Source organism: Boleophthalmus pectinirostris, unplaced genomic scaffold (assembly GCF_026225935.1).
Source record: "Boleophthalmus pectinirostris isolate CB_2022bp ecotype Guang Dong unplaced genomic scaffold, ASM2622593v1 HiC_scaffold_14, whole genome shotgun sequence".
In the NCBI taxonomy this organism is placed as follows: Eukaryota; Metazoa; Chordata; class Actinopteri; order Gobiiformes; family Gobiidae; genus Boleophthalmus; species Boleophthalmus pectinirostris.
Genome location: NW_026571047.1, coordinates 20,709,584 through 20,726,716, shown reverse-complemented (window position 1 = coordinate 20,726,716; position 17,133 = coordinate 20,709,584). Strand labels below are relative to the sequence as shown.

At 38.8% G+C, this 17,133-nt stretch overlaps 2 protein-coding genes across 2 annotated transcripts in view; one reads left to right on the top strand and one right to left on the bottom strand.

The window, feature by feature from the left end:
- LOC110154303 (neurabin-2) overlaps positions 1-7,839 on the bottom strand; it is a 38,245-nt gene extending 30,406 nt beyond the window's left edge. The window contains 1 exon segment of the mRNA XM_055150373.1: positions 6,080-7,839. Within this exon segment, the coding sequence (XP_055006348.1) occupies positions 6,080-7,399 (1,320 nt within the window). The 5' untranslated portion in view covers positions 7,400-7,839.
- Positions 7,840-9,207: 1,368 nt separating this feature from the next.
- On the top strand, positions 9,208-16,754 carry sgca (sarcoglycan, alpha). The gene is made up of 11 exons (XM_055150375.1): positions 9,208-9,317; positions 10,784-10,937; positions 11,767-11,895; positions 11,973-12,124; positions 12,328-12,394; positions 12,999-13,197; positions 13,782-13,959; positions 14,484-14,692; positions 14,786-14,812; positions 15,850-16,023; positions 16,376-16,754. The coding sequence occupies exons 2-11, from the start codon at positions 10,901-10,903 to the stop codon at positions 16,404-16,406; spliced, it is 1,203 nt and encodes a 400-aa protein (XP_055006350.1). The 5' UTR covers positions 9,208-9,317; positions 10,784-10,900; the 3' UTR covers positions 16,407-16,754.
- Positions 16,755-17,133: the final 379 nt, after the last annotated feature.

Here is a 17,133-nt window from a genome sequence, read left to right as displayed (position 1 = left end):
TGCTATTTACTGTTCTTGCAGCTCAGGCCTTCTGATGTAGCCTGATTCATCAGCTGGTTTCACTTCACAGAAACCGTCTGACCTCGCAGTGTTAGAATTCGTTCGCTCGACGGTAGGTGGGTGCTTTTTTTATTTAACCAATCACTGCTATTTGGTAGTCACATATGTAATGTGCCACTAATGGGGCAAACTGGTATATTAAGCTTTTCCCAAATCTCGTGGGAACAAGGGCAAAAACATCTTTCCCCTTGATAAAATTCACCAAACATTCTCTTTGTTCCAGCTTTAAATCCTTGATCTCTGGAATCGTTGCCAACATAGAATGTATCAATCTCACTGATTGGCTAGTGCTTGAACTTGCACTTCCAGGGCTTTTGCAAACTGTCTAGTGTATTTTGATTCCTGACCTAGTTGCTGGAGAGAAATGAAATTGAGCGGAGGCACTAGGTGGCGCCAACCTGGCTACTTCTGATAATGCTCTCTCTGTGTTTAAAAATGGTTAACTGGGATTATAGTGCTTTGTGTCAGAAGCATAAAGTAGTTTCACAGTTATTGCTTATCGTGATATCTCTCTGTAGTGATATACCGTGCTTCAAAATTTGTTATCGTGACAGATCTATCCACAGCAAATATGGTTATATTTTTGACATAGTTTAGGTCAATCTTAGCAAAAATGGCTTTGAGACACTGTTGATGAAGACACATCAAAAACTGTTGTAACATGGAGGATTGACGGCCCCCGCTGGCTTTCTTGAGATGTTGTAATGTTGACATCTGTGTTCCTGCATCCTTTCTCCTTTAAGACTTGAGGATAATACAGTAGCGTGACATTTTATCTGCATAATTTGACCCCTCCTCTTTGACCTTGTCCTCCCCACCCCTCCCTCTCTACCCCACATCCGCCCCTGCATCCATCTCCATAACAAAGACTACAGTGATAAGTGTGAAGAGCCCAGTGGGAGGGCCATTCTCTGACTATGGCCACACAAAATGCAACAGCAATGAATTATGGGATTTTTATCCTCTTGGTATCTGATCTCCCCGGGACCACGTCATGTGATGATGGCAGGCTTTGTTTTGGCTCCTTTTCTCACAATGCATGAAGTCAAGAGTAAAAGTTGAGTTTAATTACCAAAGAGAGGAGCAGGGGTAGCGAGAGGCAGAGCTGTGTTTACATTCAATTTCAACTAGTTTGTCATAAGATTATGGTTATGACAGATTATCAAAAAATAGATATAGAAATAGATTTAAAGATATGCATAATGTGAATATTGAGAATACAGTTTATACTAAATGATTTGATTAAAAATAAAAATATAAACTTTGTGGGTAATTGTACAGTAATTTTGGATTTGTTTGATATTTAAACCTCAGTGCATTTAAAGGCATTTCTGAATGAATACAGGAAAACATAGAAAAGAAAATGAGAGATGATTCATTATATTTTTCAATATTGCTTCCTCCTATAACAGTGCCAGAATATTCACATTTGTTCATGATTTTTTTATAAGACGACAACATAAACATGATATAAAAGATAAAGGATTATTTAATTTGCTAATAAAAGCAATGGGGCTTGCAACGTTTTATAAAATATTTATACACGCTGTTGTAAAAACCTGCATTTTGCATGTAATATTCTATTATTAAATAACGCTTTTATGATTCATAATTTTCATCTTACATTGTGAAATTACAGTAGAATAACCATGGTGTTTACCACAAGCTTGTTTCCTAATAAAATGAAGTCCCGCCCATTCGTAACATGACTGACACACCATTGGTCAACTGTCTGGAACCTGTGTTTTTGTTTGTTTTTTTATTTTGCATTTTCTCTCTCATCTATCCTCCTCCAGTTCCCACTTACGTAACAGAGGCATACAATATTAACGAACCAAAGAGTATTTTAGCCTGTACAAGCATCATTCTTATGTACGTGTTTATATCTATCTAAATTAAATATTCACCCACTCCGTTTATTACAGTCAAAACTATATTAATACTTGCTCATATTGCAATATTAAAGCAACACTATGTCACTTTGTGGAGGTAGCTCATCATCTGCATGATTCCATGGAAATAGAAAGTTAAAATTAAATATTCTCCATAGGGATCGATACGGTTTATATCATACTGAGAAAATATTATAGCCAAAAGAGCAACATTTCCATGGAGACCAAATAAGAGTCAGTTTTGTGGAGATGCAAGCCTGCTCACAGTATGGTAACATGTTTTTGTCAGTTTTTCTGTGCAATAAATACTGTACAAGCAAAATGAAAATCATGCTTTTATTTTTGTCTATTTTTGGCTAAAAAGTTACATACTGGGGCTTTAAATATATGCAACAGATTAAATAAAAACAGCTTTAAATAATGATATAATCCATTCACTTATGGTTTCTCAGATACAATGCTTTTGTTCTATCTAATGAACCTGATTCAAATGTATTTTTGTATCTGAAATTAACAAATTATCTCCATTCAGCACTCTGTGTCCTAATCACGTATGCAGCATAAAGCTATGCTCCTCGCCGTCGCCATGGAGAGGGGAGAAATGTCATAATTAGCCAAACCGTGATGCACATCGAAGTCTGGATATGTGTGTGAATGAGGTCTGACAGCAATTAGTTTTATCAGCTGTCAATCACTTGTTCCCAATACACGCCTCCCTGAAGACCCCCCGCCATCTTGTTTTTTTATAACAGGCTCACTATAGACTTATAAGAGGTCAAAGGTTGCGTTTCCTCCCAGGCCACTTAAACATTCACTTAATTATACTTCAAAAGACATGGGCTAATCTTAGGATAGAATAAATAATAGAAAACAGGAAGTGGGGGTGACAGTGGGATTTGGAGGTGAAAAGGCAAATTTACGCCCATTTGTGAAGCAGTAGCAGTTTTCATTTTACTTCAAATGCAAATACTTTTATAGAAATATGAGTCTGAATGGTATCAAGGTAAAATGAGAATATTGTTAGAAATAACTTTGTTATTCTTACAATGACATTACAATAATTCGCTTAAAAGCCCTGAATCTGATTTTATCCGGTGTGTTTGAGCTAAATTTGTCTTGCTCCAGTATAGGTATTTTTTATAAGCAGATCTTGAGGGCAAAATAAATCCATGCAGCTGATCGCATCTATTTATAATCTGTTTTACTGTTCGAAAATCAGGAAGTGCACATAAGCTTGCTAGTTGTTGTTAGTTACCATCACGGCAAACCTCTACGCTGGTCTCTGAGTGTTGTCAAACTCACTTAAAACTCATATTGGTGAATAATTAGAATGCTTGGAATGCATAAGGTAAATGAAGAATAACTTGGGACCACTGCAAACTGCAAAAAGTCAGGTACAGCACGTTAACGCATTAAATAAAAATGAAATACTAAAAATCCCAGAATTCAAAACATAGCAGCATTCACATTTACACCACATATAAATGGGACTAAATTGGGACTAAATCCAGAACTACACCTGCACTTGATAATGACTAAACCAGGACAAGAATAGGACCACATGTCAGAACTAAACTAGAATGAAACCAGGACACAGAGCTGACACAACCTCAGTAATTAAGTTGTACTAAATGTGGTTTAGTTGATAAGGAGGCACTAAACCCATTTAAAGTTATCATATGTAGATGTGGGTTTGATTAAGATTATTGTTACGATTATTGCGAGAAGAAACATCATAATTTAACAGTGTACCTTGTAACATTTCTGGTTCAGGGTCCGCTACCTGCTTGTCTCCATAGAGTCGTTGTGGATTTCCCTGGAATGTTTCATGGTATGACATTAATCATATCCATTTAGCATTTATTCATTCATTATGGGGTTTCTATTGCCCAAATATTCCTTCTGTGAATAGGGGTGACCCTCCACAGATCTGAACTGTAATGTAGCATATTACTGTAGCCTGCTTGTTTCCCTCATGATAGATAGGGTTAGTCTATACTGTGGAACATTCTAGACACAGCAATAACATTTCCATTGAGGCCAGCAGGTAAAAAAGTTGAGCAGTGCACCTTTAATGATTACTGACACCATGAGCAAACAGTGTAATCCTGAATAATTCATGTTATCCTTGTCATTCTTATAACTCTGTCCCAGGGTTTCTCTGAAGTCTTCTCCAGCGAGATGGGCAGTGTGGAGCTTGGTGTCATTTATCGCCTCGACTTCAGTGGAGCGGCTCAGATCGGACGCTGCTCTCCGGATGATTACTCTCCCAACATGCACTTACTCACTCTGTATCAACTCTGCCTTGTCCACAGACTCCTCTAGCTTCCCTTTCACTGCCTTGGACATGTAAATCACAAGTGTACAGTCCTTATACAGCTTCATCAATACCTAATTTCACAGAACTGTAACGATATCCAAATCTCGCTTTACAATATTTTCACAGTACTGTTTTTTGCAATATTTTGTGGAGGCTAAGAAAGTCTGACTATGCCACTTTTTTTATTTTTAAAAGTCGAAAAAGCCGTTTAACAACAGTTATTTCTTCATGGAGTCTGGACTGAAATGGAGCAAAGGGTCATGGTCAATGTAGTTCCCTCTGTTTGTTCATGTATTGCTGCACCATAACATTGTTGAATTGTTTTAATACTGTTTTCTTTAGACTATATTGTGTAACAGAGCTACTTGGCCAGCTGTTTTTTGCCTTTGGATCATTATAGTGTATTAAAATGAAAGGCTTCATTAAAATTCTGCTTTGAGTCCTGATGTAGTCCAGTTAATCGACTCCTGACTTGGTTTGGTCCTGTTATAGTCCAGATTTAGTTCTAGCTTTGGGTTTATTCCCAGTTTAGTTCCAATTTGGATGTAATCAGTGAGTTTCAAAGCATGTAGCCTAAATATAAATGCTTTTGTGTACTAGTTTATTGTATTAATAATAATAATAATACTAATAATAATACATTTTATTTATATAGTACTTTTCTAAACATTCAAAAGACGGGGAATAATAGAGATAAATGTACATCTACTAGTAATTGTCTATTCTCTTCATCATAGTCTTCTAGCATTATTTACGTAACAGATTCCACTGCTTTATGGCTGGTGTACACAGATAGGGCCAGCTGCTTTGGCTGGAATGCGGGGCCATCCATTAGCAACTGGCTACTGTGAAGGGAGCGCGTTAGTGTGTGCAAGGCCCCGTGTTGATACAGGGCAGAATCGAAATGTCAGCATCATCCTGACACTGGCAGAGCATGGTGAGTTCATGAAAACAGCTGACAACAGAGAGACTATGCTACATCATAACAGATTAGCTCTCTAAGGACGCAGCAGGAATCCATCACGCACACAGTAATGCAGAATTATAGTTATTACAAGATTAGCCAATGCAATATTTGTATTAAACACTATGGCCTTTCAATAAGATATATACTACATGCATGGAATCTAAAATGAAAATAAGTACAAGTATGATATCCTTGTGACTACAACTGAGTGAAGGTTTGAAGTTAAGGTTAAGTTTTGACAAAAGGTGTCTACATTATTTCATTCTTGTCTCCATGGAGGTACTGCTGTGCTTGAAATGGTCCACAGTATAGCATTAAAATTAATTATATCTTTCATGCATTCAATCACAGGTGTTTTAATACTTAAAAACATCCTTTAAGTGAGCAGGACTACCTCTCCACAGATATAACCTGTAACTTGACCTTGTGGCGTCACCTGCTTGTCCCCATAGAAAAGATACATCAATATAGTTTGCAAATAAAATGCAAAATAAAAGGTAACCAATGTTTTCCATCTGTAAAGGGCATGCAGATGAAAAATAGGGCTAATTTGGGTACATTTACAGAAATGGTGATTAATGGACACTGTCCCTGCTAAATAAACCAAATACATAAAATAAATAGTAATATGATGGAACATTTCAGGCAAAGCAACAGCATTATCCCAGAGACAAGTGCATGGCAGACCCTCCAGCAAAAAGTTATACAGTGCATCTTAATTTAACTTTCATGAATATAACACTGCATTGTGAATATTGTCTGTATCCTCTTGTTCCATGCAGCCTTTTCACATACATATATGACATTACACTGGTATTACTGTATGGTTTCAGAACGTACCTTGATGGGGTCTGTGCTGAAGCGAATCTTCCTGGATGGGGGTGGCTCTTCTTCTGGAGGTAGTCCAGTGATCTCCACACAGCTGGACTCTGGTTCGTATCGGTCATCGTCCTCATCCTCATCCGCCTGACTCCCCCCAAAGTCCTCCCCCACAGCGCTGTATGTGCTGATATCCACTGACTCTGGTCCCGAAGGCTCATCTGGGACTCTCCTGTGCTCTCCCCCCTCTGTGTCCCTCCTGTCCTCTCCCCCCTCCGTGCCCCTCCTGGCCTCAGCCTCTGGCCTGACGATGTCACTGGTCTTTGGAGAGCTGTGTGAGTCGTCTCCATTCTCTGACAGATGGGAGTCATTTTGTGTTGTGCTTTTAGGTTCTTGTTCTTCCTCGACTTTGGCCTCGACTCCTGCATCTGACACAGTCTTTTGTTTGCGTGGCTCTACAGACAGTTCAGGAGCTGCACTCTCTCGACCATTGACACTCTCATATGGAGGTAGCACCTTTCCTCTTGGGGCCCGAGGTGGGGCCTCTTGGCCCTTGTTTGTCTCCTCCTCCCTGTTGCTTGATGCAAAAGTTGTGGCTCTCTTTGTGATTAATTTGGAGTTGAGAACACCCACCTTGGTGCTGACCCCCCTGGAGGGTAGAGGAGGGGTGGAGGACAGGCGGTGCAGGTTGTTTCTGAGTTCAGCTGCTCGCTCAAACACAGCACTGAGCTGGCTCACTGTGGGGGACACAGCCTCACTGGTGTCTAGGCTGTCCAAAGACTCTGTGCTGCCATTGAAGCGGGACACGTCCAGGCGGCCATCCTGGTATCCTGCGCCCTTGTCTGACTTCAGCAGGACTCTGGTGGTCACCAGTTTGTCCTGCTTCTCCTGCTGCTGTTGCTCAAAGATGCGCCTTGTCTCCTGCAGTTTGGAGTAGCTGGGTGAGGAGGCCCGCCCGTGCCCATTCTCTGGTTTCACATCAAACTTATTGACTCGATCAGACACAGTCGATCCCAGTTTCAACAAAGCGCTGTGGTCCACGTTCTCGTTGAGGCTCCCGGCTCTGGGCAGGGACACACGCCCCGGCTTCTCGATGCTCTTATCCTCCCCTTCTGCCTCCGCCGCCGGGGAGGTGGTCTGCATCTGCTGGAACATGTTCTTTATACGGTGCACGTTGGAGCCGTACCTGCGCCCACGGGGGCCCTCCTGCACGTCCCCGTTGGATGCATTGTCTTTGACGGGCTTGAGGGCCTGCATCCCCGCCTCGTACGCGTTCCGGTGCGGGGATGGGCTCCTGAGCGTGGAGCCGGCGCTCTTGGAGGTGGACTCGGTCTTCATCATGGTCAGTCGTGCGTCACCCTCAACGGATGCTCAGCGACGGCATGTCTCCTTTGACGACTCCCGGTGTGGCGGCGCAGGTCTGCGGAGATGCACCGAGCAGCAGCTGAGAGGAGAGCGAGGTGGCGCCCAGACTACACCGGCAGATGGAGAGAAACAAAAACAACAGATCGTGTTATAGGCCGCGTGCATCCGTTGCAATCCTGGTCCAATGCAACGGTGAAAGTGAGCACGATGCATCTGTCATTAGCTTGCCCGCAGTTACATTGATATAGGCTACATTACCAAGAAGCACGGGCATTCGCTGTGAGCATAAAATGTGTCGCACGGAAAGTAGAACAAAAACAAGCCGTGGATTTACCGCAGAGGACGACAGATTGCTTACGTTTAATCCCTTTTTACAGACAGCATCATTTTGATCTCTTCATTCTGGGAGCTGCAGATTTCTGGTTCTCCTCGCGTAGCGGCGGTGTGCTGCGGCTGCACCGAGGGGAGCCCGCGGGGTCCTAGCGCCGAGTCGGCCCCTCCCCCTTTACCCAACACAAGCGTGGCTCCTGTGCCGGAGTGTAGAAAGACCTCTTCATATCAATAATAACAAGGACACATAACCACACAGTCCCTTCATTTTGCCCAAACCAGATGATAATAAAACAGACGCATGCATCACGAAAAACATCACGATGCATCATCATAAGGCTAAATCAATGTATTTATTTATCCAGGAAAGAAAAAATACTTTTTTTTTTTTTTTTTTTTTTTTTTTTTTTTTAAAGAAAATGTAACCTATCCTGTAACCTATATTTCAGTTTACAGTTACATTTGCATTAATATTCTACTACTGCTCAATAGCAATTATAGCAACATCTCTAAAACATGTAAGTCTCCAGGAGGAAAAGTTGACAGCTGATAGCTAAGGTCAGTTAAATACAATAAATCAATTAACCTGCCCACGGACTACAGGTGGAAATTAGTACTGGTGCTACAACCTGGTACAATGCATCTCTCCTGTTAAGGTTAATGGATATTGTGCAGTGTCCCTGGCTCATTAAATAAATAAACTAAACCATATTCATGTAGGTAGGTTCAGTGTTGAGTTAAAATCGGTGTAAAATAGGCCTTTTGTTAGCTGTTTTATATCAAGATTTTAAAAATGGTTTAAAATAGTATTTGAAAGTGGAGGCCCATGCAAGTTGAGCCCATGGCATAGCTCAGCCTGTATGAGTCTGTTTGTAACAGGTGGGAGAGTTCAGTGAAAAGCCTGAGCACACATGGATTAGAGTTACACAGATTATGGGGCAAACAGCCAAATTTGTCTACAAACTGGACAGATTGTGCATTTACTATCTCTAAATCTTACCACATTACTGTACCTCTTATACTCATATAATTCTACCAAAACCTAACACATTTTTTTCAGGTTTCCTATAGGTTAATACACCTGCCTGTAATCTACTTTAAACCTATCCTCCTGTAACGTATTATGCAAGGTTTTTTTTGTGTTTTTTTTTACCAATATCCACATATTTATTTAATAATTATGTCCATGGTAGTAAATCATAACAGTAAATCAAGTGTTACGCCCACTGATTTTAGTGTCATACGTGAGAGAGGCAGGCGCTAGGACCAAGCAGACGTCACGTACGTCAAACCTTATTGACCAATGACATCCGTTATGTGCAGGCTCAATGCTGCTTCCTGCACTCTGCATCTGATCTGTGCTTATAGATGCATTAAACATTAGCAATACAGGTAGCACAAATCTCTTTTAAACAGTTTTTAATAGTAAATTTGATGTTTTGGAATATCAGATGGACTGGCAAACTACATTGTTATTAATCTGTTAAAGTCTATAATTTGGTCATGCAGTTGTAATTACTTTGCTGCAAACCATTGGAGAAATAGTTTTGATAGAAAATGTGTGGTAAGTACTGCAGTCACGTTCCCTGCAGTGGTTAAGAAGCTCCTAGGGATTTGGCTTGACTTGAGTGTCATAATAATTTTAAGTCGCTTCTTTCTGAGTCTCAGGGGAACAGAGTGTGCAAAAGTTCAAATAGCTTTTCTGACACTGAGCTAAATTATTGGCTTTTCAATACTGTGAACAAATCATAATAGCTTGCATTTGAAAGTGGCTTGTTGTGCTATGCTGGAATCAAATAATGCAACCCAAAATTGTCTTATAAATGACCAAAGTTATAGAGAATTGTGTCTGTACTGCAAAAACAGAACTTTGTGATAAATATATACTCCACTTGGGGTTTGAAAATCAGGAGCCCAAGCTTTAAAGACATAGTAAGTTTTCTTTTATCCAAAAATATATACTAAAATTTTGGTTGTGTTATTACATGAAAAACGTAGAGGACTTGCATTTCCACAAACTCATGGAAATTTTGTTTTCTTTAGGTATTCTTTCACAGTATGACCTAAAATTATGAGGTGACGTAACACCTCCAAAAAGTTACATAGGCTGCTGTGTCTTTAAGTAGGCTATAACTGCTTATTACATATAGACACAATATTATGAATGAATATTTGCTTCAACAAGCAAACAACCATGAGACTTCATAAAGCCAATTCTTTTCAGATCAACAACAGTGTGTTTCAGAGCTCAAATGGCCAATTTAACAGCCCTGTAAACTGGAGTTTAGACAATGAGTAAAAATCCAACTTGGGGATGTTGGAGATGTGAAGTGGTTGTGTTGAGTTGGAAATTCCCCACAGCTCTCACAGACGTCACCCAAGGTCAAAATCCCAATGTTTTTGTTACAAACTTGACAAATCACTGTTATCACTTCACTGATATGAAACTGTTGCTTCTTCTGCTTTCTTGAGGCGACACTCACTCGTACAGTTAGTTGGAGAAATATTTTTTTGTGTTATATATACATTTTTTATAATATGTATATGTGAACCTAGATGGACAAAGTATCCAAAATTTACCAAAATAACTTACGAAGTGATTTTTAGTAAGAGTTAGAGTAAACAAGTATTTGGAGAACCTAACACTTAAGTGAACTGTTTGTAAATGCATTTATAATATGATATGATTTACATAAGTTCATGTAATCAGACAGACAAAATTAAATATATACTGTATATTATAGATAATACACACAAAAATGTCAATATAAAGCTTTTGTAACAGTAGAATTACTCAGAGTGGAAAAAGTAACCACAAATTTACTCAAATAAGAGTACAATATATTACTCAAGAAGAAGTAAAAGTATTGTGTCAGAAAACTACTTTTGAAACCTACAAGCATGCCCATAAACTTGATAATATTCAAATCCTTTACCTTTATATCTTATGCATAATTACAGACATGGCATGCATTTTAATGATGTAAGCTAGTCATGTGTAACTTTACTATGTTTTTTGAATGAATGCAGAGACCCCAGACAGTGTGCCGGATGTTATGAGGTGAGTGGGTCAAAAATAGCCGCAGCGTCGTTTGTGGAGACCCAGCCCTGCTCCTCTTGGCCCTGTCAATCACAGCCCAAAACAAGATGGCAGAACGGAGGAGCTGGTTCTTCTTCTTCACAGGCGAGTTTTATATTGAAATTCCTTGCACATAGTCACAAAAACTGAAGTAGAATTGTTGACACTGGCATTTGCTTTGATTGCATTCTAATCTATGTGCATAACAGTAACTATGGGGCTACAGCTTTGTCAAACTCTTTACTCTTCAGTACCAGGTCGTAAATATTTGACTGTCTGACCATTATTGAACTACACCAGAACTAAACTTTGACTTAAGCACGAGTAAACTATAACTTATTGGACATAAAGACATAATATAAATAGGTTTTAAGTTTACAAAGTTGTTTTAAAGGTCCTATATTGCAAAATCTACTCTTGTGAGCTTTAAGCAATGTTGTTTCCGCCTTAAAAACATACCTGGAGTTGTGTTTTGTTTCATTCACACATGTTTGAGTAATCCTTTAATATTATAGTCTGTTTGCATTTTCAAAACTCAAAATGCTTTGTGATGTCAAGAAGTGGTAGTATTCAAGTAAACAGCTACCTTTTACCTTTAGTTCAGTAGAGAGTGGTAGTTCCAGGGCTGAAATTATCTAAATTATTCTAGTGAAGGTGTATGGAGGTTAAAAACACAGTGGAGTACTTCCTGTTTTCAGTTTGAGAGAAGAACTCAACCCAAATATGTAGAATTTGGATGTGTGGATGAAGCAAAACGCAACTCCAGGTGTGTTTGTGATGAGGAGACAACATTATAACAGATCAGAAAATATCAGAATGTAGGCTTTTTAAGTATTACCAGAAGAAGCTGACATGACTGCAGTGAATATGCAGTATAATAAAACTTCTTGACCTTTAATGTGAATAATTCATACAATGTTTATTTGTTTTCCAGTCTGTGCTGTCAGTGTTTTGGGGGCCAATGCAGAGTTTAAGTTCACTGTCCCTGTGGGAAAGTTATTTACATATGAACTCATGAGAGAGACTTTCCAGAGTGACTTTGAGCCAATATCCAAACTTTACGGTATCTATTCTTGTCCTCCTCACTATTACGAATTTTCATTGTGATGATGTGAAACTAAAATATCTTTCTTCTCGTAGCTGGTAACTTGTATGATGACCCCATAATATTCAAGTGCAAGTTACAGAATTTTCCAGACCTCCCAGAGTGGCTAAGGTTCACCCAGAGACACCCATACGATAATGGATATCTGTACGGTACACCCATGGTCCCTGGTAAAAGTATCATTGAGGTAAGTCTAGTCAAAAATGTGTATGGGATTTCCCTGTTGCTAAAATTTCACATTGACTAGAATAGAAGTAATTTGAGGTGCAGACTTAATTGCAGCGTTTAGTAACCGCAACCGTTTTTGAGGAGTATGTTGCAATGTGTTATGGGAAATGTAGGAAAACACAGATGTAATGCTAAGTTTTAAAATGCTGTTTGGTTTGACAGGTTTGGGCAGTAAACAAAAGGAGCTACCAAACTACAAGGCAAATTGTTGTTATAAAAGCAGTAGAAGGTAAGAATTATCCTTTTTGTCATAACAAAATCATATAAAATGGAAAAGAATGATGCAATGTGGATTTTTGTGCTGTTACTGATATCTGATATTTGTCTTGCTGCTGTGACTGACAGATTTTAAAATCTATAGCAAGACCAAAAATTTTAGGTTAAGTTATAGTAAAGTTCGCTAATAAAGAAATGTATTTATTTGGAATGTAAAAAATGTGTTACATATGTAAATGTACAGCCATACTTTTTACCTCTACTCTTCTTTTTTAATTCTAGTCTATTCAAAAAGACAAATCTGATGCACTAAGAACAAACTGGGAATGACACAAGGGCACACAGAGATTGGGGCAATGCAGAAACACTGGTGCCAAATTTCAGATAAATGTACAATACAGAACCGATATTGTCAATTTGTGCACCTCCTTTAGAATTTTTATAGGTGATATTGCAGCAGATATGTCACCCATTTATAGATAATGTATTTTTAAGTTGTGTTCTGTTTTCATAGTTTTTGCATGTATTTGAAGGGTTCTGTTTAAAGTATAAATTATTTTACTTGAGTATGTTTGACTACTCTGACCATGTTAATATAATAACCATTTGCCCTTCAGAGAAGATCCTGCCCTATCAAGCAGAGTTCTTCATTAAACTGCGAGAGATTGAGAAGGTGCTGCCCTCTGCTGTTCAGAGTGAGATAAAGGCCGACCTGCAGAGACTGTGGGACACAGAGGCTTTGGAGATAGTGAACATGACCAATGCCCTGGACCGAGGGGGCAGAGTACCCCTCCCTCTGGCAGGACACTTTGAAGGGTAACACAGCCTATTGACATTTGGGCCTGTATAATAATAAACCTAAAAAAGTTACGTCCAATCTCTTCAAAGATAATCTGAAACTATTATTTGCGTACTCTTAAAACTTAGGAAGTCAATTTGATGACAACTTTTTCCAAAAAAAAAAAAGGTTTGTAAATGTTATGTAATAAGAAACAACACAAACAAATGTAATGGTTTACTTATTTCTAGCCAAGACAAGCCAAATTTGTAATAATTTACAACAGAAATGAATTAATAGAAAACTGTGAATGTTTTTTATTGGTGAACATTTACAAAGTATTTGCATCTAAATTATCTTAGTTGTGACCCCCATAAACATAAAACAAGCTACCTACAAAATTATAATCTATTATATTTTCTTTCTTTTTTTTCCATATCATCCGGGGACCCCTGAAATCAATTGGGGACCCCCATGTTGAGAACCACCCTGTTTGTGACTGAGGCAATAATTATTCATGGTTATATTTCTAGTAATTGCTAAGCCCCAAGACCAAAGACATTTATTTATTGATGTATTTTCCATCACTGACTGATACCCTGTGTATGTATGTTGGTTCCAGCGTGTATGTCAAAGTGGGCTCGGAGCAGTATTTTTCAGCCTGTCTCCTGAAGGTGCTGAGTCCGGACCATTCCAGACAGTGCAGTGAAGCCGACAAAGGGGCCAAAGTCAAAGTCCCGGGAGGATGTAACTTCTGCAGTATCCCTAGCAACTGCATCACCTGGTGCAAAACCCAGCTGGTAATGTCACACTTCACTCCACAGTGCAGACTATCGAGATTTGCTTTGAATGTCATATCTTTGTTCTTTTACTATTTATTGCATCAAAGTGCGATAAAACTATAACTAAACTGTGTATATGATGATGTAAAGGTGCACTATGTAACGTTTCTGTAGATTCTATTTGAACAGAAGGGTCTGGAAATATAAAAATGTGTCAAACAACCAAGCACGTGACTTTCAAATGCTGAAAACATCTTAAATTTTCTGTATCGCGTATTTTTATTTTAGCAGTGCTTTTCTCTGCTTGGTTCATATGTGTGTTAATCACGGGCATTGGAAATTGTAAAGCCTCAAGACGCACCTTATACAAATAAAGGTCACTTATAGGTCAGGCTGTTGTGTTAATGCATATATAGACATTTTAAAATTCAAATTTGGTTATAAACATGATTTGAACTTCTGCATTGTATTATGATGCCATTGTGGAGAACGAAGACCCCTGCTTTAATAGATTCTATCCTTTCTGTTCTGTCTTCCTCCAGTTTGATCTGTCCATCGCGACGCCTCCCCCTCCCGAACCCACCATGGGAGCTGGGATCCTGGAGGAGGGGGGAGACTTCGACCCCCCCGAGTCCCCTCCCAGCAGAGACTATTTTCCAGACTACATTGTTACTGTGATCGTGTCCCTTATCATTGCCATTGTGCTTTGTGTGCTGCTGGCCTATGTTATGTTCTGTAGACGAGAGGGAGTGTAAGTAATGCTATTTAAGTTGGTTAGACAATACAAAATGAGGAAAAAAGACTAAACTAACAAGTGACAACATCTTTCTTTTCATATTTTCAGGTCCAAAAGGAACGCAAAGACAAATGAGTAAGTCGTTATTTTATATTTCTCAGTTACGCATACAAGTATTAAAAAAATCCTGACAATAAATAAAAATAAGTACATGCAATGGAGTGCGGTGCATGCATAGACTGTATATATACATGGACATAGCTAATGTTCATGGAGACATTTCCGACTCCATTGACTCTGGCCCCAATTGACTTTACACCGAAAAATTGTAACTGATGCAGTGGGCGTCGTCGTTTTGGTCTTAAAATGTTCATATTAAACAACTCTACGTGATTCCGGTGTTTTTATTTTGCTATTTTGTCCGTGAATATCGTACATTCCTTTTCCTAATAAGCAGAGGTGGGGACTTGTAAGGTGTGACTGGGACTCGAGACAGACTTGAGTCACTATTTTTAGGACTTGAGACTTGACTTGATAAAATGGACCAAGACTTGGAACTCGACTTGGACTTTAAGATTAATGACTTGGGACTTGCCTCGGACTTGAGGACTGTGACTTGAGAAGCACTTTTAAATCTGAATTATTTCTATTCTAACTGTAATGAGTCACTCTATGATCTTGTTAAGACATTTAAAAAGGAAAATTTGCTTTTCTGCAACTCTTATATACTCATAAATACTCATATATAATATACTATGACTGTATAAGTACAATTTAGTTATATAAATTGCAAAAATCTAAGTTACTTTGGTTTAAAGACTTGAAATGACTTCAAGTTCAAAGCAGATGACTTTGTCTTGACTTATGGGCCAGTGACTCGAGACTCGACTTGGACTTGCCTGTCTTTGACTCGGGACTTGACTTGGACTTGAGGTCAAAGTTCAAAGGTCAAAGGTCAAACTCGGCTCCAAATTTGCTCCTATAACTGCCAGCCTCTTGAGCTTCATTTGACTGGAGCCAAACACTATGGGTAACATCACATTCCCTCAGTTCACTTCTTCATACAATCAATGGGTGCGTGCTGGGGCGAGGGTCTTTATCACCGCTTTTGGTTTTAATCGAAACTATTTTAAATATTACCGCAAATGCAATAATGTTGTTGTTTTTTCCAGATTTCAGCTGTACCATCACCACACCATCCTCCAGGACACAGATGAGTTGAGAAACATGGCGGCAGATCGCAATGGGCCTCCGCCTCTGTCCACCATGCCCATGTTTAACTACCGGACGGGAGAGAGAGCGGCCCCCCTACAGTCTGACAGCATCCCCCTCATCCACGCCCAGCAGTGAGTATATGTTTGAGGTAATATCTAGGGAAGGGTCAAAATCTCATGCCACAAGATCTCGTGAGACAAAACTGCCTCAAGATCTTGTAAATTTTTTTCATATTTTTACATTTGCTTTGGATAAAATGATTAACTTTGCTGACTAATTCCTATTGAGCACAGCAAAACTGTAAAATTAAATTAATAAAAAGTTGTGAAGCCAAAATTGTGAACTGAATACTACAATTTACTAGTATTTATTAAAAATTATGCCCCACTCCTTAGAAATTGTGTCTTGGCCCATCCCTAAAAATTGTTGATTTTGATATTTACTAGTTCGCGTTTGGTTTAACTTCTTTTTCTTTTTTTTCAGTGAGCCCCACAGTGACCCACAGCCCAGATAAAACTATATATATTGATTGTACTGTTCTAATTTGACAAAGTACAGAGTGGAAATAAACTTTAAGCAGTAATGACCAGATGTGCAATAATACTCTAATACTCTTGGTACTATAGTTTTGTGTATTTATGCTGAAAGTATTTGCAGTGACAGCTGTTATGAAAGTATTTGTGTGTTTTAAATCATACATAGTTATTACTGTTTGCGAGCTAAATTCAAAACTGCATATACATGGCTTTCAGTTTACTCTGTGGATGCTGTAACTTGTGGTATTTTTATTGCATTAACTGAACAAAAGTAATTTATTGTATGTGTAATTGTTTAAAAAAAATAAACTGTAGTTGGTGGATAATGTAGCTCATTTGCCATACTTTACATTATGACTGAAGTTGTCTTCAGGGTTGATGTGATTGCTTTATCTTGAATGTTCCATAGTGTAGTATGTAACAAATCTAAGCAGATGGGGCCGCCTCACCAAATTACAGGTCAGCTCTGTGGAGAGGTGAACCCACTAACACTAAGAGTGCATGTTTTTCAAGACATTTTTGAGCAATAAAAACACATGTAGTTGAATAAATGCAAAATAAATTCAAGATTCATTTCTTGAACATTTCAGGCAAAGCTATAACATTTTCATGGAGACAAGCAAATGGCAGATGCTCCACCAGAAAAGTTACACACTGCCTCTTTAAATAAAAACACAACCTTACCTTATCCTCAATGCACTAGTG

Bases quoted from the DNA above. Each gene is read 5' to 3' on its own strand.
- sgca (XM_055150375.1), top strand. From the start codon at position 10,901: ATGGCAGAACGGAGGAGCTGGTTCTTCTTCTTCACAG. The intron at 10,938-11,766 runs GCGAGTTTTATA...TTTGTTTTCCAG, and splicing joins CTGGTTCTTCTTCTTCACAG to TCTGTGCTGTCAGTGTTTTG. The intron at 11,896-11,972 runs GTATCTATTCTT...TTCTTCTCGTAG, and splicing joins GCCAATATCCAAACTTTACG to CTGGTAACTTGTATGATGAC.